We start from the raw sequence: 23234 nt of genomic DNA on the forward strand, positions 1-23234 counted from the left end.
AGAGATATCTTAAATCGCTAAAGCTTCTAGTCATAAAACAATTTGAGGTACCTTGAATGTAAAGGCGGTACAACCGAATTTATGTTAAAATGGCTTGCCATATATACTCAGGTCAGCGAGAAGAGTGCTCCAAACACGAATCTCAACTTCCCAAAGCATCAGCGTGGGTTAAACAGTTTCCTCCGGCGACTGACTCATTTAAATTTGTTTAATAAAATGATTCAGTGGAGCAGGATGCGCCATGCCTACTCAGTAGGAGGGCTGAGCAAGCCTGTGAAAACACAGCTGAGCTGCAAGACACTTGCAAACATGACGCGTTAAAACAAATATGGGCAATAATAAATATGAATTATGAGCAATTTGCATTTTTTCTAAGTTTATACAAGATGTTCAACTCAGCGAGTCAGTAACCTGTCTTGCAGCAAGGATGTTCAACTCTGTCGAGTTTCTGTGTTAACTGTAAGAAAAAATAAATATTTTCTGATGCAGTTATATATTTCAGCACCAATCGGTCTCCGCCAGTCACGTGACATTTGTTGCTAAGACGCCATTTTAAGTGGAAAAGGCATAGTGTACCGCGCCCGAGGTAAACAATTGACGTCACTTGGCGGAGACCGATAACAGTGTGTACATATGTGAAAACGAGTAAATAACTATTAATATTTTTAACATATGTTAAATACTCTATGATACAAAATAGGGGATTTTTTTGTAAAGAAGAAGAAGGCACCCTTTTATTGTAAGTTTATGTAATTTAGTGGCCCATTTGCTGATAAAGTTGCTGTTTCCGAGCTTTCTTGAACATACCATCGGACTACAGGAAGTTAAGTGTTTTGCTTTTTCGTCAGATGTAGCCATCTAAGCTAGCTATGATAGCCGACAGCCGCTTCCGCCATGAACACCTCACTAATGTTTAGTTTTAATCTTGGTACGAAAACGACTTCTTGAAGAAAACAGAAGCTGAAACAGTTGTCAAGGTAAACGTCAAGAGTTTAACCAATCCCAACGGGGTTCTTTATGCTAAGCTAAGTGTTGCTGCAAACTTTATTGACACTAGCTTATTGGATGCAGTTTGTTTATCTGTCAGATTGTTGTTTTTTCTAATCATTCAACGTAATTGGACATGGTAAACTTTGTGTGTCCACTGACCAGGGGGATAAATGAGCTGAGTTTATGTCAAATGCAGCTTAAAGTTCAGTCGTTAGGCTACAGCCTCAAATTATTGTGTGCTATGTCTGTTAATTTTCAATGACTATAGTGCATAGTTTCTTTTAATAATATACTCTATCTTAAAAGATTGTAAAACAAAAAAAATGCTTTAATCAGGAGAGGTGCTACTAGCTGAGAACTAATGTCTGAGATTAACCTGATTTATTTTATTGAGTTAATCTTTTTTTTATTATTATTTATTTTTTTACATCCTATCTTAAAGGTATATCCCCTTTGTATTGTGTGTTTTTTTTTTTATAAATTAATTCATTTATCAGTGTCTAGCTTTTGAAAATAGATGGTTCCCACTCTGCCTGTTACTAAACTGGAGTTAATTTCAGTATTTTCAGGTCAAAATAGGCTGCTAATAGAGGAAAAATAAGTTATATTATTTTATTGATCCATTCATCCTTTAATCCAGCCAAATCTTTCATATATTTAAGTCACTCATCCAACCAGTAAAATGTGTCTAAACCATTAAAAGCAGTTCCTTAATCGTTGACATAATAATCAAAGTTGGATCCACTTATGATCTTAGTGCAGAACAGATATAATTTAGCACTGGTTTCAATGTGCTGAGTAATTAATAGTAGCTGGAAGGCTAGAGATGTACTCTACTGATAGCTTAAGGGGTTTATTTTAACATTGCTGCAAGGCAAAAATACCTGGATGAGTATTCTGATGCAATGAAATAATATTCAATAGTTGTTTACATTTTAAACAGTTTTTACCTGCTATGTTATTCAGGGGGTGAATAAAAAATCCCTGCCGTGGTAAATATGCTGAATTTAAATGAGGTAGTGAAAGTGCCCTTGGTCTTATGTAAAATTGAGTGCTTCCTACAAATGAGAAACGGAAAACTTTCCTATACATTTAGGAAAATCTAAAAGATTTTTCCCCGCTCCTTGAATATTGCAAATGGTTGTTAACAATTTCGACCCCAAATGTTCTGTTTTCTCTTTACAGCTGAGCCGAGTAGCATGCTGGACGTGGGGAAGTGGCCAGTGTTTGCACTCCTTCCACCTGAGGAACTACGGCTTATCCGGCAGGCTTGTGTCTTTGGCAGTGCTGCAAATGAAGCTCTCTATGTCACTGTTAATGATGAGGTAACACTTAGGCTTTAAGCAAACCTTAATCCTGTTGTTTGGACTAAGGTGTTCTGGCTTGACTTGATAGACCTAATCTACTTTCAGGATATTGATTTTATCGTTCCTGTTTTGTCTTTAAGTAAGGGAAAAACAAGGTTTTAGGCTCTTGTCTGAAGTTGAGACAAGGGGCAGTAGTCGGCAGAGAGATAAGCAGATAGAATGAGACTATCCTTAGCCATATCAGCCTAATACCCAAGCATGCTCTATATTTAACCTGGGGAAATGCGCCATGCATTTCTCTTCTGTGCATCCATGTGTTCATTCCTCACTGTGAATTGAATAGGCAAGCAATTTGGCAGGAAAACAACTTGTATTTTGATATATAAATAAAAAAAATAGAGTTTATGGTACATAACTGCTTGCATGTTTACTTTATTATTATTATTATTATTATTATTATAGCTTTAACCCTTTATAGGGCAAGTTACCATTTCTGATCACTAGCATACTCCTTACAAATGGAGTCCCCCCCCTCGCTCAGTAAAGTCTAGAACAACAAGATCTATATCCAGCCATTCAGCAAAGATACTGCTATATGGCTCTACATCTTATTTTGGCATTTGACCTATTAGATGAGCCCTTGAATGATATATTACCCACTGCACATTAAGTTGAAAAAAAGTAAACAAGTCAAGAAAAAAAGGTAAAAAGTTAATTTAAAAGGTAAAGAAAAAAAGGTAAAAAGCTAATTGAAAAGTTAAAATGTACAGTTAAAAAGTTAAGTTAACAATTATATTTAGGTTTCTAAACTAAAATAATATAAGTGCCATTATCAGCATCAATGCATCTAAGGTTATGTTGTACCAAAAAAGATGTTTCTTTCACTCTCAGAGTGTTTTTCTTATAGTAGCACTTATTTTGTGTTATTTTTCTTAATATATTTGGGCAACTTGGCGTTTCTTGTTATTACATTGACATTAATTTTTGCCATCAAAATTTTTCAAAGGTCATAAGGTCTTATCCTGGATTCTAATAACACTATTTGTTGACGTGGATTTTCAAAGGACTTCAAGGCAATGCAGCTTTATTTGTATAGCACATTTCAGCAACAGAGCAATTCAAAGTGCTTTACATAAAATCAGTTAAAAAAATAAATAATACACAGAAGAAACAGTTAAAAATAAAAACAGAATAAAACACAAGAATAAAAATTACAGTGCAGTATAAGAGATTAAACAGTAAAGAAATGAACGCCATTTAGAGAAAGGCAACATCAAAAAGAAAGGTCTTTAGTATTGATTTAAAAGAACTGAGAGAAGCAGCGGACCTGCAGGTTTCTGGGAGTTTATTCCAGATGTGAGGACCATAGTAACTGAAAGCTGCTTCCCCCTGTTTAGTTCTGACCCTAGGAACAGAAAGTAGACCTGTCCCAGATGACCTTAGAGGTCTGGGGGGGTCATAGTGTACTAGCAGGTCAGAAATGTATTTTGGCCCTAAACCGTTTAGTGATTTATAAACTAGCACTTCACTGAGTGCCCCGTAAAGGGTTAATTCAGTTTATTTTATTTTTTTCATTCAGTTTATGTAACCTTAAGTGCCTTGAAAGGCACTATAATTCAAATGTATTATTATTTATACAGTGCCATTCCCCAGCAAATCTGCCTCAAGGCTCTTTATAAGCCAAGCAGATCCAGATTTGTTTACAAAAATAGAAGGTTTATTCAGGCCAGTCGAAGATAAATTATTATGTATTCCAAAAAATCCAACTCGACCCAAGTTACCAAAAAATACAGTTAAGCTAAGTTTTTATGATGGTTAGTTAAAAGTTTTCTAACGGACTCCAGTGATGACAGCAATCTCTACTTCCTTCATAATGGCAATAAAAAAGATAACATCAGATAAACATCCTTAATGTTAAAAAAAATTCAAATGTATGTAAACTCTATTGTCTGTTTCTATTTATTGCATTAGCAGCATGTAATTCTACTTATACTAATTCATTTAAATTAAATAGATGATGGATGATTTTATTTGACTAATGAAACCTCCATAAAATGAAAAGTAAAAACAAAAATGAGCACATTTCCATCTCCATTAATATTACAGCAGGAGAAGACAAGGCTTTGTAAACCTGTGGTTTAAATGTATCATTTAATAGCATCAGCAGCAGTTGAGCTGTGATGTTTGCTGTTTGCAGGTCTTTGCCTTGGGCACCAACTGTAGTGGCTGCTTAGGCCTCGGAGACCTTCAAAGCACTATTGAGCCGCGCAGGATTGATGTCTTGTGCGGAAAGAAGATTGTATCCCTGAGCTACGGTACAGGACCACATGTGGTTATCGCCACTGCAGGTAATCGGTTCACAATAGTTCAGAAAATCTTTATTTGACCTCAAGGCCAAGTTGTTATGGGAGGAAGAGAAATGGAAGCACGAGCAAACAGGACAACATGTGTTTTTATTGCAGTGCCTTGCAAAAGCATTCATGATCTTTTATAGATTTTGTCTTTTTGCCACCAAAAAAATCTGTTTTATTTTAATATGGGTTTTGGGTAAAAGATGAAAATGCTACTGTTTATAAATGAAATTGCAATCACACATTCAAGTCTTGTTAAGTCCATAGTGCTGTCACCAACATGTTTCACCTTTGGGATGATGCGTGTAGGGTGATATGCTGTGGTAGTTCTTCCTCCAAACATAGCTATTTCTATTGTTGCTCTAAAGTTGCTCTATGATTTGTTTTAAGGTTGACTTTCTTTCCAGTCTCCCATTAAGGTCAGGTTTTCTGTTCTCCCAGCTGCTATTGAGCTCTGGAGTTACTAAGGGTGTCTTGTCCTGATTCTATTTATGAGTATTAGTGTAAAACAGGGTTTATTACAGATGTTTGTCACAGATTAAATATTCTTTTTTAAATAAAAAAAGACCAAATATGAAAACCACTTGTCTTTTTTCCAATTTCAATCTCCAACATACGTCGAAGTTGGTGTTTTTAATGTGAAAAAGTGTAGTTAGGTTCATCTGCATGAATCGTTTTGTATGGTATTGTTTGTTCCACCGTTTCCTTCTGAACGTTTTTAAGACATATGAAGATGCTGTGATTGAACAAGCCAAATAAAATACATCGTATTTGTTAGTTTTGTGTTGAAAATCTAGGCTGCATGTTTTTATTTGGTTTCCTTTATGTCACCCTTTCAAGACATTTTTAAAAGTCCTGCAGAGCGTTGCCTATTCCCCTAAAAGCTGGGTCAATCCAACTGGACTTTTTCGTATCATTCGTTAAGAAAATATTAACCACTCTGACAACATGAATGAAAGTTTCCCTGTTGCCCTGTAGATGGGGAGGTGTTTGCCTGGGGCCACAATGGCTACAGCCAACTTGGAAATGGGACCACCAACCATGGTCTGATCCCCGCCCTGGTCTCCACCAACCTCATCAACAAGAGGGTGACGGAAGTGGCCTGTGGCTCCCACCACACCATAGCTCTGACCAGTGACGGAGAGGTACACCATCTTTTCTCCTCATTGCCTGTGGTCAGTCTGTATTTCCCTGGACTGTGAACTTTGTATCTTTGTGCAGGTGTATGCCTGGGGCTACAACAACTCGGGCCAAGTAGGTTCTGGGTCGACTGCCAATCAGCCAACGCCACGTCGGGTTAGCAGCTGTCTACAGGGCAAAGTGGTGGTCAACATAGCCTGTGGCCAGCTCTGCTCCATGGCTGTTCTGGACAATGGAGAGGTGTCATAACATGTTGCTTTGAAAAAGAACTCATACTTTCTGCACCATTGTGTTCTGTAAAGTGCCTTCCAAAAGTAGACCTTAACCTGTTTTACTTCGATTTAATATAATAGACCAATTTAAATGTAAAGTGTTAAAGTGCATTGTATTAACCCTAATATAGGCAATACTTTGTAGAACTACTTGTTTTGGGTTTTTTTTACAAGTACAAAGCTCTACCAGCTCTGACATTTTGGCCTATTGTTGTTTGCAAATGCCTCAAACTCAGTCAGATTGGATGAAGAGGTTCTTTGAACTTCAATTTTCACCTCTAGCGAAGTGAATTTACAGTGCAGTCTCATGGAATGCATTTAATTGCGTGGTTAAAATGTGATTAAATGTGAAATGGTTTAACAAGTATAAAAATAAAGATCCGAAACAGCTAACTTTTTATTTAAGGGGTAGTTATAGAATTTTTTCATTAACATAAAATAAAAAGCAACCTTATTCTTGCCTTTTGTAGATTTACGGTTGGGGCTATAACTGCAATGGGCAGCTGGGTTTGGGAAACAATGGAAACCAGCAGACCCCGTGCAGGATTGCTGCTTTACAAGGTGTCAATATTGTGCAGGTAAGAATCCAGAGTAGCCGATACTTTTATAAATCTCCACTTCCTATTTTTCATTCATGCAGTTCCCTTTTCCAAATTCAGGTGGCATGTGGATATGCACACACGCTGGCCCTTACAGATGAAGGATTTGTTTATGCATGGGGAGCCAACTCCTACGGACAGCTGGGAACGGGCAATAAAAGTAACCAGGCCCTCCCCATCCTAATAAACACAGACAAGGAGAGGTTAGTAAACAGCTTGCATTGTGTTGTTAAGTAATCGGCGCATTTAAGCAGAGCCCTAAAACAATGTTCCCAATAAATTTTTCCTTATAATGCCTTTTAAAGGTTACTAAGCTTGTAGTATTTTTGTCAAATTTCACCCGCAAAAATCTGTCTGACTGGATTTTTGTGTAGGAGGCCAAACACTGGAGTCTGTGATTTGATCCATGCTTTTAGAATCAATGTAAATTAAGTCTGATGGCATCTATTTGTAATCAGACACCTTTAACCGGATGTATTTGAATAAAATCTAGTTTAGCAAATATCTGCTAAAAGTCACTAGAGTGTAATTTAATCTACATCTGTTCTTACAGGCCTTCAGAGTTTGTTAAAGAAAACTAGTAAAGTGGAGAATTTTAAGGCAGGGTCGAGTTATAAAATGATATCCTTAACTTCCCTAGAAGCGTAGCAAAATATATTGCTTTCTGTGGAGGAATCCAAAAACGCACATGACCATAGATACAGTTTTATATAACGATAGCAGCTTTATGCTGTTTTTCTGGTGGGATTCGGTAGGTTAATAAGATCAATACTGCAGTTAGAAGCATGAGAGTTAGAAAGGGGTGTGCAGGTTCACCTTCCAACAGAAGAAGAATCCCAAACATATGACAAGAGCATCAATGGAAGGGTTTAGACAAAGTTTACATCTAAATTGAGAATTTGAGATGAAGATTCTGAGGCTTTGAAATTATATGCAAAGATATTGGAGACATAGATTTAATTGCAGCCAAAGACCGGTGCATAGGCGGATCTACTGGGGTGGCATATGCCACCCTAAATGACAGCCTTGCCACCCCAGTTGGTTGTAGGGGTGGCAAGGCTTATAAATCATGGATAATTAGAGAATTACGACCCCTAATTTCTAATGTCGGACTGCAGTGAATGCAGCACGAGATGACGCGAGAGCGACTGAGACTGATTAGTTTTGAAAACCGAGTGGGGCAAAGCGAGGGAGCCAGGGGTCATGGAGAAATTTAGAGAAATGAAATCATAATGAAAGCACAATGTTGCTAGTATAGCTGAAATGCTGATTTTGAGATGATAAAAATCAGGTTGCAGAACGTTATTTCTCTAACTATGATGTAAGTTAGGCCTGACATCTCAGGCTCATAAAGACATATTTGCGGTCAACTATGACAGGAAAGAGACTATCAAGTTTAGTTTAACTCAAATCAAAACGCACAGTCATTGGATTTAAATAAATCTGTGAAGCGTTTTGCTGAGCAACGTGGAAATCACTGCATTCAGCTGTTATAGTCATTTCAACTTTATGTTATGCTCTCTGATGAGCCTTTACAGAGCTGTTACATTTTGTTTTGGCACCTGAGAAAAAATGAGTGAGAAAAAAATCTGATTTCCTTTAATAAAAACAAAAGTGTTAAAAGTAAAGTTAAAAATGTGATACTGGTGTAAATCCTGCTTAATATGAAGCAGTGTTGTTTCTTTTTTTGTATATATATGGTAGTATAAAACTATCCAGAAATGACCTGTATGAACCTACTCACAAAATATTTTGTACTTTTTCATACTGGAAGCAAAATTTATTTTTATGTTGCTTCTTTCAGATTTGTGGAGATTTTGATGTAACATACTGTACCTGCCTTTTTGTTGATTTGTTGATATAGCAGCTCTATCTACAGCATATTTACATGCATGAAATGTCCCTTTCATGTTGCCTTAACTGCTGTATGTCAAGTAACTGAGGAACAAATGCCCATTTATTTCTACTGCGTAGTAATGCTCACTTTAGTGCAGCTCAGTCCATAGATCTCTGATGGGTAACTTTTTCTTTCTATAGTTTCTTCTTGTGCAAATGCTGCAAAGCTGCCTCTCTGACAGTCAATCTCACATCTGACAGCACCTGTGTCTTACCTTAATACCTTTCCTGTGATAAGGCCTCTCTAGAAGTAGTGTTATCATTCTTCTATCTCCTATTAAGTGGATTTCTAATATGAACGGCTTCACATGAAACACTGACTGTACATACTATTCTCCCCAAACTGTGATAACTGTGATTAAATTCAGTGTAAACAAATGCCATATGTTGCCACCCCTCAAAAATTCCTGCCCCCCTCTCGCCACCCCAGAAATATTTTTCTAGATCCGCCCCTGGTGCAAATTCACTCCTATGTTTACTTCTTTTTCACTGTTATCCCCCACTTTGTCATGGTCTATCACATCAAATCCTAACAAAATACCCTGTGTTCACTGCCTATAATGTGATAAATTAAGAAACAAGCTGAAGGTATATTAAATACATTTGCACGGTTTAGTGGTTAAGTTTTCAAGAATGGGGATGTGTTGAGGAGGATCTGTTCTCCTCCTGTTACAAGCTTCAAGGTTTGACTTCAGATTTTCTCCCCAGGATGGTGGAGGTGGCTGCATGTCACACCAGCCACACGTCAGCCGCCAAGACGCAGAGCGGGCAGGTTCTGATGTGGGGTCAGTGTCGGGGTCAGGCCGTGTCCAGCCCTCACCTTACCCACTTTAGCAGCGCCGATGACGTGTTCGCCTGCTTTGCCACACCGGCTGTCACGTGGCACCTTCTTTCAGTGGGTAAGATTACAGAAGAAATGGAAAAATAGGGGAAAAAAACAAAAAACAGGCTCCCAGATGTCTACAATTTTAAATTATTTAGGGATTTAGTTGAATATTTAACATTTTTCTCATTGCGATATTTCCCCTCTCAACCTTTTAGAGGAAGGGTCTCAGGAGACCAGTACTCCTTAATAATTCAGGGATTTTTTGTTAAATACTTAAAATTGTTGCCATAGTCATCTTTAACCTTTGACCAGATAGAGATACTCGTTTAGGAGGCAGATGTTTTTGTGTCAAAAGTACAAGTTCCTGGAAGTGGCTTGAGAAATAAACAGGAAATCCTGTTTCCTTTCTGTTTCAAACAAGAGTTGACATAAACGCCACTTTTTAGTTTCTACGGCCACACTTCCACTTTACTTTGTTTTTAAAGCAAGTGATACCCCCTTATTTTAAATCAGTTGGATTACTAACAAAGCCTCATATCTGCAGCAGTCACCCATTAAAATAATTTTTATTTTGTAGAAGAATAATCTTATATTTAAAGTTTTAGATAATTGCAAACTTTAATTTGACCACAGTATTCACAGCAAAACACATCTCAGGTTAATCAGTGTTTCATGTCAATCTATAAATCTGTTTACTTTTGCAAACTAACCCACTCCCATTGAGGAAGATAGTATTTGGTATATGAAATGTTCAAAGCTTTCCTACATGTCGCTTTGGAAAAGAAACGCATTTAAACTGAGATTTTGTTTTTTTGTTTTTTTTTTGTTTTGCCAGATGGAGACGACTACCTGACAGTTGCCCAGTCTTTGAAGAAGGAGTTTGACAGTCCAGAGATTTCTGACCTCAAGTTCTTAGTTGATGGGAAGTGCATCTATGTTCACAAAGCTCTCCTGAAGATCAGGTAGGAAAACCAAACAGTCGTTTGATTAGTTGTTGTTTTGAAACTGAAATGAAGCTTTTTCTTTAAAATCCTTTTAAAGTTTGACTTTCCCAAATGTAAAAGCATAATCCCACTCCCAGATCAAATGGAATAATCCCACCAAAGTGGGCGGTGTGGAAAGGACCCTGGGGGGAAAGGCTAGTAGTGGGGGTCAGGATGAGAGAAACAGGCAGCTAACTTAATTTGACTTATTGAAGCATGAAGAGAGAGCAGAGAGACGCTGGTAGTTACAAGATGGATAGATCTTTTGAGATGGAGGATAACCCCTCCCAAATGCAATACAACCTTATCAGTTCGAGACGAATCGTTCAAGGACTCAGCGATCCCTGAAGTTGGTGTTGCGAAGGCAGTAGAAGAGAGGATGTCTCCATACATGGGAGTGTGTCTGACTGATTTCTTTTTTTTATGCCTGAATGAAGGGTTGTGATGACTGTTTAAACCAATATGGAACTTAAACTGCAATAGCCATTGTTAGACGCTAAGAAGGCAGCACTAATACCACTGAATAAAATAAATTAATAAATACATACATAAATGAAAACAAATTCAGAGTAAATTAAACCCTTTGTATTTGACAGATGGGTTTTTTGAGACTTCTACATTATCTGCAATATTTCTGTTCTTGCAAAACTTTACTTATGCAATCAGACACATGGGGTTAAAAGAAATTGTAGGATAAAATTGACAGAAAAGCCTAATGCATCAGAAATGAGAGATTTGTTAGGATTTTCAATGACAGCTCTAGCTCGTGCTTTAGGCTTTACAGGGTTAAAATTGCTCCCCTTAGCCCCAGTTTAAGCATATTTTCTTTAAATATAATATTTATATTTGGGTTGAGTTTGGCTAACATTGCGCTGGATTGTCATGAGATCTGAGTGTCAGTCTTACAACAAATCCATCTTTAAAAAGGCCTTGATGAGGCATTACAAACATGGCTATGCTGGAGGACTCAATGTGGGACCACAATGGCCTCAATTTTAGCTAAAATAGCGACAATTTTTCACTTAAAAGAAGGAGCAAAGAGAAGCACTTTGTATTTGTAGATGGGAAACAATTCGCTGCTACGATCGGCTGAAAGTGTATTATGGAAGGCGGGTCGCAGTATTGTACTAAACGCCCCTCCTTTTCATGGACACACTGAATGGCAGCCATCCCAGATTGATAATGTAGAACTCACCTCACTTCTACACATATCAATCCTGCTACTGCCAGGTTAGAGCTCGGCTGGACTTTGTAGTTCTTTGCTGCTGAAAACACCTAAATTTCCCACTGTGGGACATTAAAGGATCATTATAATCTGTTATTCTATTCTTGCCTGGAAATGAAAGGGTTTTATGTCTGTTTGAAAAATCTGTTATTTTGTGATTTCAATTAGTCTGTTTTTTATCTTTTTATCTTTTCTTGCTTTAATAAAATCCGCAAGATTTTCCTTTCGGTGAAAAATGGCCTGAAAACTAAAACAGTTTCTCTGGTCTTTCTGTCTCTAATATTATGCTTCTCCACTTTCTGCTCACATCTTTAGAGAAAAGGTTTTCCCTTTTGTTGTCCATCAAGACATTCAATTCGGTCACTTAAGGGTTCAGATGTTTTTTCTGTTTGAATGCGTATCATGAAACATCTCACCATGGCACAGAAGGGTTGTTATATGGAGAGGAGGAAAAATGCTCTGGATGTCCCTGAGCTTTTAAGTAATGACATCTAATAATATCAGCAACAGTAAAAACAAAACAAAAGAACAAACCTAGAACACATTCTACAAAAACAAACTTGGCATGAAGTCCTATATTTAAATGGAATATGCCGGACAGTGTGCCCTGTCCCTTACAGGGAGGCAGAGAGCAGCCTATTGTTTCCCATGTTTCTTTTTATAACCACACAGTGTGTGCATTCCAATCTCTTGCTCTTTTGCACTGTCAGGAGGAAGGAGCCGGACAGTCTGCACAGTAGGGGTGTAAATCACATCCATCATGGCGATTCGATTCAGTATCGATTTCCTGATCCAACGATTCGATTATTTTCGATACTTAAGAATACACCACGATTCGATTCGATTAATCGATTAATCGGTTAATTTTTTTTTTATTATTATTTATTTTTATTTTTTTTTACACCTTACAGGCTAAACAAAGTTTCAAGTTTGAAATAAATCAATGAAAGCTGTAATATCATTATGCATTTTCTTTAGAAACAACAGCAAATAACAGAAGTAGAAAAGTTGCATCAAAAAATACTGCAAAAATACTGCACAATATCAGTGTAATGAGTTCAATGCAATACCTCGGCTCCAGAGAAACTGTCCAACATATTTTTTTAGAATGTAATAAATATATTCAGGAAAGAGAGATGTTGTGTAGAGAGTTAGACAGGAATAAAAATAAACTACATATAAGGGAATTGTTTCAAAGGTCATCTGGGGATGTAGTTTTTGGGGGTATTTTTAATTTTCTAAGAATAACGGGTATTTTAGGGAGAATATAATAGTTTGTCTGGTCCATACTCCATTCTGGAAGGTGGCGGTAATGCAGCTATAAGTTGTTTGCCAACCGCCATTAAAAAAAAGAAGAAGAAGAAGGCTCCAGAGTGTTGACGTCACCGCCCCTTGAGAGACGCTCCGCTGCACCTCTCCCAGATTGTAGCTGACCGCAAACAGTGCACCAGACAGGAGGCCGGCTAGTTTTGTTTTTATGACCGAAATTGCGGAAAACAACTCGTGAAGTTTGACCCGCTAGAAGAGCGAGGTGCGCGAGAACGCTGGGAGCCTTTTTCCAGCTGAATCTCCGCTCTTTTTGCCCCATTGTCCCTCCGTCGTCGGACTAAACTCGCCCCCACTTCCTCATCGCCTCGGCCGTATCTAGACCCACAGCGTGTAGCCCAGACCACGCTTCAATACTGAGCATAATTTAAAAATGTCTGTGTGAAGCTTGCTGCAACAAACTGCTGTAAGAGTATAACCAGGAAGCGCGGTAGGAGGGGAAAATAGGTTTAGCGCCACCGCAGCACGGGAGGAAGAATTACGCCCAGGAGCAAATGGATAAAAATACAGGTGCTGGTCATAAAATTAGAATATCATGAAAAAGTAGATTGATTTCAGTAATTCCATTTAAAAAGTGAAACTTGTATATTATATTCATACATTACATACAAACTCATATATTTCAGATGTTTATTTTGTTTAATTTTGATGATTACAAATGACAACAAATGAAAATCTCAAATTCATCATATCAGAAAATTAGAATATTGTGAAAAGGTTCAAAATTGATGGCCCCTGGTGCCACACTCTAATCAGCTAATTAACTCAAACCACCTGCAAAAGCCTTTAAATGGTCTTTCAGTCTAGTTCTATAGGCTACACAATCATGGGGAAGACTGCTGACTTGACAGTTGTCCAAAAGACGACCATCGACACCTTGCACAAGGAGGGCAAGACACAAAAGGTCATCGCTAAAGAGGCTGGCTGTTCACAGAGCTCAGTGTCCAAGCACATTAATAGAGAGGCGAAGGGAAGGAAAAGATGTGGTCGAAAAAAGTGTACAAGCAAGAGAGATAACCGCACCCTGGAGAGGATTGTGAAACAAAACCCATTCAAAAATGTGGGGGAGATTCACAAAGAGTGGACTGCAGCTGGAGTGAGTGCTTCAAGAACCACCACACACAGACGTATGAAAGACATGGGTTTCTGCTGTCGCATTCCTTGTGTCAAGCCACTCTTGAACCACAGACAGCGTCAGAAGCGTCTTGCCTGGGCTAAAGAGAAACAGGACTGGACTGCTGGTGAGTGGTCCAAAGTCATGTTCTCTGATGAAAGTAAATTTTGCATTTCCTTTGGAAATCAAGGTCCCAGAGTCTGGAGGAAAAGAAGAGAGGCACTTCATCCACGTTGCTTGAAGTCCAGTGTAAAGTTTCCACAGTCAGTGATGGTTTGGGGTGCCATGTCATCTGCTGGTGTTGGTCCATTGTGTTTTCTGAGGTCCAGGGTCAACGCAGCCACATACCAGGAAGTTTTAGAGCACTAACCCTTCCTGCAGCTGACCAACTTTTTGGAGATGCAGATTTCATTTTCCAACAGGACTTGGCACCTGCACACAGTGCCAAAGCTACCAGTACCTGGTTGAAGGACCATGGTATCCCTGTTCTTAATTGGCCAGCAAACTCTCCTGACCTTAACCCCATAGAAAATCTATGGGGTATTGTGAAGAAGAAGATGCAATACACCAGACCCAACAATTCAGAAGAGCTAAAAGCCACTATTAGAGCAACCTGGGCTATCATAACACCTGAGCAGTGCCACAGACTGATCGACTCCATGCCACGCCGCATTGCTGCAGTAATACAGGCCAAAGGAGGCCCAACTAAATACTGAGTGCTGTACATGCTCATACTTTTCATGTTCATACTTTTCAGTTGGCCAACATTTCTATAAATCCTTTGTTTTTATTGGTCTTCAGTAATATTCTAATTTTCTGATATGATGAATTTGAGATTTTCATTTGTTGTCATTTGTAATCATCAAAATTAAACAAAATAAACATCTGAAATATATGAGTTTGTATGTAATGTATGAATATAATATACAAGTTTCACTTTTTAAATGGAATTACTGAAATCAATCTACTTTTTCATGATATTCTAATTTTATGACCAGCACCTGTAGACCGGAGGGAAAAAAAAAACATTAATCGATTATCTTGCGGACGTGTCGATGCATCGGATCGTCGGCTTTTGGATCGATGCATCGATACAAAACGATTATTATTTACACCCCTACTGCACAGTCAACAAAGTGTACATGCTCACACAAATGATGCCTGCTCTTCAAAACCTCCGCTTTGACCATATCTCATGCAAATAACACTTTAAAGATACTTTAGAGGGAAAAGAGTTTCTTGACTCCTCTGCTGTCGCCCTGGGAGACGATGACAGCAGCTGTGTTTCTGGCTAGTTGAGCATGGCAGTGAAGGGGGGGGGGTTGTATAAGAGATAAAAAAGTCCTCAAAGTAACACAACAAAGATTGAGTGAGCTGAAATATTTCACTCTTCATGCACCCTTTGCCTGTTGAGTTTTATGTTTTTGTTCTTCCAGAGATATTGCATGCTCTTCATCATGGATGTTAAAAAAAATTAGATCATTTTTATATAGATTTTTTTTTTAGACCTTTGTAAAGACAACTTTACAATCTATATGGAATTGACGGCATAGTAACGATATTTTCTATAACTAAATTTGAGGGAGAGCTGGCAGAAGAGAGGGATGGAAAGGATGTGTTCACCTGCTGCACACGGAGCGAGCCGTTGCTGTGAATTGTAGAAATCATTTCCTGAAGGCTCTTTTATGATGGCAGAGACGTTGGACCGGGCTCTGCCGTCCCTGCAGTGCGTCACGGAGCAGATGTGACGGGTTGTTTGTTTGGTAATGTCACATCCCTTCCTGGCACAGACGTCTCCAGGCTGCGTCTCATGATTCTTCCAGGTTTATGTGGAGCATTATTGACACCGGTGCTGCTCCCCGAGCAGACCACAGCTCAATATAGCCTCCATCTCAGACATGGAGATTTCTAACATCTTATAGCAAAACAAGGAAGGTTCTTTAGAAGATAAGCTGCTCATGTTCTCATTGTTCTCACAGCTGGAATATTGGTCCTCCAGTCTACCTTAAGCACATGTAGTCCTATACAAGAGGAGTCTTAGTTCCATATTAATGTTGATGTTGTTTCATCAAATCAATGATCCGTAAAAAAATAAATGCTTGTTGAATAATTTAATCATTTATAAATTAATTAAATATCATTGATTGTCTTGGACCAAAAAAAAAATATATCAGCTTTAAAATAAATGTTTTACAAAGTGAGGTGATTAAAGGATTAAAATCAGTAAGCAACAACAGGAGAAATTATTAAAAGAAAACTCTGTAAGTAGCACAAAAGCAAATCACAGGTGCGATGGATGGGAGAGATTTCTGTGCAATTTTATGTAGGATTGAAGTTTTCTTCCCTTCAGATGTAAACACAACTGATGCAGGAGACATAAAAATGCAGAAAACAATGATTTTCTTGTTTTTGTTATCATAAAACAAGAAAATTCTGGGTCCTGACCCAACCGTGGCATTACTCACGGATCTAAAAATGATGAATCACACAAGGATGAAGAGTTGTTGCTGGAAACATACAGTCCTAAGGCTGTTTGAAGTGTGAAGATAAGAGTTATGATGTTAAAAATGCATCAGGCTCTAAAATAATAGTGTGTCTTTAGTGGTATAGTGCTAGATTATAGTTTCATCATAATGGAAAAGACAAAATTGTACATCCTGTTAATTTGTTTCCAACATAGAGAAGTGTTTGCCGTCTCCATTGCCTTGCACTGTTCTTTCCTGCCACTTCTTCCTGATGTGTTCCGTACCACAGCGGCAGCATCGCCTTTGTATGATTTCTTCTCCTCTGATAAAATTGCCACCTTTTAGCAGACTTTTTTTTTTTTTACCTTTGCACATATGAAAAAGCAATGCTTACAGCCTCACATCTAATTTATTTAAGTGCATGATAGCCCCCTCCCAACAGTGTTCATAATGCATTATGTCATTGTGTCACTGCAGAGAGGTGTTATTTGCTTGCTAGCACTATTTTAGCAGCGTATTGAGTTTTAGAAATGGATGGACAAATCTATTTATTTTTTATTTATGTATTTTTTTTTGGTAGATAGTTAGACCCAGGAATAGCTCTAAGAATTTGCATTTCAGTTTGCATTTCCACTGAAGGATGTTTTGACAGTCCTCTATCTAATCATATTTGCTGCATTGGCTGAATCTAAGCGTATTGTTTATCCTGGAACAGTACAGAAATGATCCAGCTGCTTCTGTTATGGTAAAACTAGGAAGTGATGACCCAGAGACACTGGAGCTTTGTAGATTCATCTCTGTAGGGTTCCTTATTTTATTTAGATTCTTTTTGTTATCATTCTGCCTCATTAAGTTCATCTCATCTCCTTGTGTCCTAACAGCACTCCTCGTGTACCGTCGTCTCTTTTAAAAGATGTTTTTGGACATCTAGCTGTCCTTAAGGCCTCTGAATGCCCCGCACCCCCGCCGTGATCCCTTTGTATTTAGTCTTGTGAAGTTAGAATTGGTTTGATCTTGAGCCCCACTGGAGTCTTGTGAATAAGCGGACTGAGCATTGACTCGTGAACAGCACTTGTGATTATGTAATTTGCAAAAAATAAGAAAGCAAAAGTTCAGTTACTGGTCTGTTACTTTTAGTCTGCTCATAATAATAGTCTGCTCCTTTCCCCCCCTCTCTCTAGGTGTGAGCATTTCCGTGCTTTGTTGAATGAAACAGATGAAGATGTTATAGAAATTCAGCAGTTCTCCTATTTAGTGTACAGAGCCTTCCTGGAGTATCTCTACACAGACAATATCAACCTGCCACCAGAGGATGCTGTTGGTAAGCATAAGCTTAACTTATATTCTTTATTTATTAAAGGTGCTCCACATCAGCTTTATTAACGTTGTGTATAATATAGATATATAGATAATTTGTGTATAATCACATCTACTTTAAAAACACCGGTTTTAATTGTTTATATCTAAAGTTTAGATGTTTATGTTTCTAAAGAAGCTTTGGTGCATTTTATTCCAGCTGAAAGCAAAAATATAAATTAAATTATGTTGATTGAACTTAAATTAGTAAGACCTTACAAACTTGACAAAATCTCTTGACAGAATGTAATCTTTAGCTATTTGGTTTTTAAAGATGTCTTTTTTGTTTTTTTAAATAGACCAACTCGAGGTTGCACATATTTGAACTGGATACATAGTTTATATTATGAGAGGTGGATTTGTTTTTAGCCCCCCGAGTAAAAAGTACACATATTCATCCGTTTCAAATCATGTTTAAAAGATTTGCCCATCTGCAAACTGAGAGGTTTGCCCATTCTACCTGATAAAGGCAGTTTAAGCTCATTTAGATTCAACAGGCAGCATCGGTGACCAGCTCTCTTTAGGCTTGTTATGTGATTAGATTTAGCTCTGAGCTTTGACTAGACCATTCCAACTAATGAGGATGCCTTGATCCAAGTCATGTCACTGTATTCTTTAGTGTGCATTTCTGGGGTGTTTTTTTTTTTATTTTTTTCCTACTGGAGGTGAACCCTCACCCAGTCTGAAGCCTTTTATAGGCTCATGCTTGGCTCCACCCATCTTCCTATTTCCTGTGACCAGCCTCGCTGTTTCTGCTGAACAACAGCATCTCACTGCAGGAAGCTACTATCAACGTCTTATTTGGGGGAATATAAAGTCATATTTAAGAAATAATTTGAATACATTAACTCATTTAACTAATTGACAGATCTAATATAGATAATTTACCCACAGATGGATGTATTTAAACCTTTATTCTCATTAATAGATCTATGGTCCACTAATAGCTAATGAGTAAAGATTAGAATATTACATCAGATGAATTGAAATAAAATAATTATAATAAAACAAAAGAAAATAGACATTATTTATTGAATAAGTAACTTCTAAAGTGAATGCTAAATTGTATTTAGGTGTTTCTCAGTATATCTAAATAAAGGGCGCATGGTAACGTAAGGAGGGGGTGAAAAATAAATGAGCGCCACACTTTCCAGATTTCTCTTTGGGGAAAAAAAAAGTGTGAATGCATTTGTTAGTTTTTTCCAACTTTATGTACATGGTGTTTGTCTGTTTTATCTGTGGTTTAGGTTATCTTTTAATGCTATAAATTTGAACTATTATTTTTTTTTACCTTCTGTCTCAGGTTTACTTGACCTGGCCACCTTTTACAGAGAGACAAGGCTCAAACGATTGTGTCAGGAAACAATCAAGAGGGGCATTTCTGAAGAGAACGCCATCACTCTGCTTTCTGCCGCGGTCAAATATGAGGCTCGGGTAAGATCACTGCAGTGGCTTGGCAGGGGGGTCCTGCACAGTAGCCTCTAGTCACTTATGCCCCTCAGCACTCACCTCATAGCCCTCTTCGTTTTTAGGACCTGGAGGAGTTCTGCTTCAAGTTTTGTGTCAACCATCTAACAGCTGTTACTCAGACCCAGGCCTTTGCGGACATGGATCATGACCTGCTCAAGAACTTCATTAGCAAAGCGAGCCGCTATGGGGCTTTCAAGAACTAGAAAGCCCCCTCCCCCCATGCAGCAATGGATTCCAGATGATATGTTTTAATTCTGCAAAAGCAGAGCCAACCAAAGCAAAATCCAAGCCAATCTGCTCTTCAAAGACTTGTCAAGAGGTGAGGGGTTTGGGTGGAAACTGCTATCTGATGCTGCCGTATTACTCTTAATCCTGTCCAAACATGGTGCAGTGGGACAGAAATATTGGGTTGCTCTACTAATCCGGCCTTAACATGAAGATGTGTCTGAACTTTCCAGTTTGTCAGACCTGTGTTACAAAAAGCAAGCTGTATTGCACGTGCATCTGCATCGTTTTAAGTTTACCTAGGAGGGATGAAGGTGGCTAAAAAACCCTGAATGTTTATCTATATTTGTCCCAATGAATCATCAGCTGAAGAACTTTTCTTTGCAAACCTCCATTTTTTTTTGTAAGCTGCAACTGACCCATCTGTACATAAAGCAATCAGCAGGAATAAATCCACCCTTTTACATATGTACTTTCTTTTTTTTGTATACAGTTTACACTAATTTAAAGCATATGAGTATAATTGTGGGTATTAGAAATGTTTTCATTATACTGGGCGATCCAGTAGAAACCTTCAGGCTCTGTTTACTGAATCTAAGCACATGAAGAGCTTAACAGCCAAGCGGAAGGTAGAACAGATTTGATATATCATTATTAATCACTGTGGGAAATGAATTACTAAAACAATTTTAAAACATTGTATTTGTTTGATCTTCCTCGTTATTTAGACACAGTGGATTTCCAAATGGAAAAACGAGGACAGAGGAAAGGATCTGAACTGTCAATCTTAAAATGCGCCGCAAAAAAATTGAGAAAACTCTAAAATTAATCGCTTCCCTGGTAAAGATGTGTTCAAAGCTCTTAAAAAATGTAGATTTATTGAGTCACCAGTTTTAAGATGACTGTGATGCTGTTTTTCAACTATTAGCATTAGCCTTTAAAATCCAGCTGGCTGCATCTGATGCAAAGCATTGATTGCTTATTTAAGTCATTTTAAACTTTTGACGTGATTAGCCTTTCTGAAATGAAATTTTCTTTTGTTTTTTTCCCATTTTTAAAGAAGGGCTAAGAAAAAAAAACTAAAAAGGAAAAAACAATTACTCATTCAGCTACTGAATACTTTCATTTAGCTAAAGTGAGCTTAAATAATTGTTTTTTTTTCCTAATAAGTTGGTTAGGACGTAAATTTTACAGCACTTTTTTTTGTTGTTGAAGCACCAACAAAACCTACTCATGGTGGTATCTGTGGTGATAACTGACCTGATGTTAGATTGGCTTTAGAGATATAGTCACATTTTTTGGCTGGTTTCTATTTTCTGGTCAGACCTTTTTTAAACACATCACTGTTGATGAAAGTAGCTGCATTTCTGTCTTCTCCCTTCATCAACATCTTTTAATAGAGAGATCTGTTATTAAGCGGATTTGTCTCATGGCGCATCCAGTAATCTAAAAAAACAACAACGTATCTTTTCTTATCCAGCTGGTCAGACCAAACCAAACTATAAATCTTCTGATCATTGTCTTAGATGACAGCATTTGTATTGAATGATGTATATTTGACACCTCAGTTTGTGATGATTTTAAATGTAACCAAGGTTTTTATTTTTTATTTCTTTTTATTGTTTATTAATTAAGGCCATCAAGACATGTTCAATTGCTGCATTAGTGAACGCAGAAGGAATGAATATATGCTTGATGTATGACTTGTGCTTTACTCACCATAAACAGCTTTTGTTGTTTGGATTATAGTGTTATTCTCCATTTTTTTAATTTTGTTTTTACTGGAGTCCCCCCACCTTTTGCACCTTATGTTGAAAGGTAGTGCTAATATTTTTTTTTAATAGGCCATTTGAACTGTTTTAGAGAAAGGTAAGATAAGGAATTACGGTGTTTTTACTTTGTATGTTTAATGCTGTTAGCTGGTAACATTGAAATGTTCACTAAATATTTGGAAATAAATAACTTAAACAAAATCCATAGTTTCTTTGTAACTGTACAGAAACCCAATATGTTTTTATTTAGGGATTGGAGGCATCTTTTCATTTTGTTCTCAGTAAATCTATTTTAATTGGGCTATTGAGATTAAATTCTCACTTAATCGCTGTAACAACCCAGGTAACACATACAATGGAAGAAATCAACACTTCTATTAGTTTTATCTTTCTAATATTGGTATTAACTTGCATTGTTGAAATGTAATATGTACATGGAAATATTTTTTTACAGAGACAGTATATGTTCAACTCTGTATCCCTAACTGCTGTATGCAATGACAAAAGAGAAATTTAGAAAAGATGCATTTCTAAACAGCGATAGAAATGCAAACAGCAGCAACTTGCATGCTGTTGCTTGAATTTTAAATACGTTATGGGTAATGTGTGTTTAATGCAGGAAGTGGTTTCAATGATTTCACTTCTACTCTGATGCAGCACAATTGGGCACATGCATGCAAACTTAAACCATGCACGTTTTTCCTGGAATCACGTACGTCTGTAGATTTGTGTTTTTACCCTCTGGCTGCCTAAAGTGTTCTAAAAAGTGTCGTCAACCAGGTTTTTTATGTCTTCATTCCAGCCTGACTTAAAAACATTGAAACAGGTTTTTTATGTCTTCATTCCAGCCTGACTTAAAAACATTGAAACACTGTAGTATTCTTTATATTTTTGGAAACAAGAAATGCTGATTTCTTGTTGCAGATAATGGGGAATAACTGGTTGTACAAATGTTATAAGGCTGTTTCTTCAAACAAATGGTGACACCTAAAACTATAAATTCCTCTACTAACAGGAAGCAAGAAATATTTAGCTGTGTGCTGTGAAGGGTAAACTTATTTTCATAGATGATTATACATGCCTTATATATGTGTCTGTTTTCTTTGCATTATATTTAAAGTACACTAAATATTTTTGGCCTCTACAAATGAAGGCATGAAAGTAACTACTAAAGTAATTACTATAGAAAAAATAAACACAAGAGGAGAACTATCAATGCTTAGGTAAAACAGCAGGACACTGATTCCAAATTTTAACACTTAATATAGGGCTGTATGTTTACAAGGAGCATATTATATGTGCTTCCTGAGCTTTGCCCAGAAAAATAAATATATATTTTTATTTAGTTCAGTGTAATGAAAAAGCACCAATTCAAAATCAGTTTACAGAGACAATTCAATCAAATCAAACAGGCAGATTAGATATAAATTTTCTATCTTAGAAAATCCAGCAGATTGCATCAAGTCATTGACTAAAGAATTTATTCCACTTTGATTAGCACGTAGCAACAGTAGACAGCCCCTTGCCATGTGTCATTGACTGCAGCAATCCCTTTTACCAAGCATGCTTGAAGCAAAAGTGGATAAGACTGGATTCCGCCATGGCTAACTAGAGGTATGAAAAGACAAAGGCAGAGATATTTAAAGAACACAAAAGCACTGATCCAGTAATATCTTCTATGTTAGACAAGGAAATGGTAAAACAAGGTTCCACGTTGCTTTATCTACCAAAAAATAAGCAAATTAGCTCAATCCAACGCAATTTTCTACTGACTGATGGAAAAACATGTTCTAGATACTCAAAGCTAGTACAGATGCATCCAAGTGAACTTGCAGTATTAACTGGAGCTAAAAGTTATACTACAAAACATTTAAAACCCTTCATTCTTTGTTTGCCTTTTTTTCCTACCACAAAAGA

The 23234-nt window shown here is 37.4% G+C and overlaps 1 protein-coding gene across 2 annotated transcripts; it reads left to right on the forward strand.

Annotated features, from left to right (window-relative positions):
* The first annotated feature begins 814 nt into the window (after nucleotides 1-814).
* rcbtb2 (regulator of chromosome condensation (RCC1) and BTB (POZ) domain containing protein 2) lies at nucleotides 815-21518 on the forward strand. Of its 2 annotated transcripts, XM_038294415.1 has the most exons (12): nucleotides 815-977; nucleotides 2176-2315; nucleotides 4495-4645; nucleotides 5627-5793; nucleotides 5870-6028; nucleotides 6531-6638; nucleotides 6720-6862; nucleotides 9264-9454; nucleotides 10217-10343; nucleotides 17676-17815; nucleotides 19154-19284; nucleotides 19383-21518. In XM_038294415.1, exons 2-12 carry the CDS (start codon nucleotides 2190-2192, stop codon nucleotides 19521-19523), a joined length of 1584 nt encoding a protein of 527 aa, XP_038150343.1. In that variant the 5' UTR covers nucleotides 815-977; nucleotides 2176-2189; the 3' UTR covers nucleotides 19524-21518. The 2 variants fall into 2 exon arrangements, with proteins under 2 accessions (XP_038150343.1, XP_038150342.1); XM_038294414.1 differs by having other exon boundaries at nucleotides 6531-6862.
* Nucleotides 21519-23234: the final 1716 nt, after the last annotated feature.

Source organism: Cyprinodon tularosa, unplaced genomic scaffold (assembly GCF_016077235.1).
Source record: "Cyprinodon tularosa strain WSP-4 unplaced genomic scaffold, ASM1607723v1 ctg34, whole genome shotgun sequence".
Classification (NCBI taxonomy): domain Eukaryota; kingdom Metazoa; phylum Chordata; class Actinopteri; order Cyprinodontiformes; family Cyprinodontidae; genus Cyprinodon; species Cyprinodon tularosa.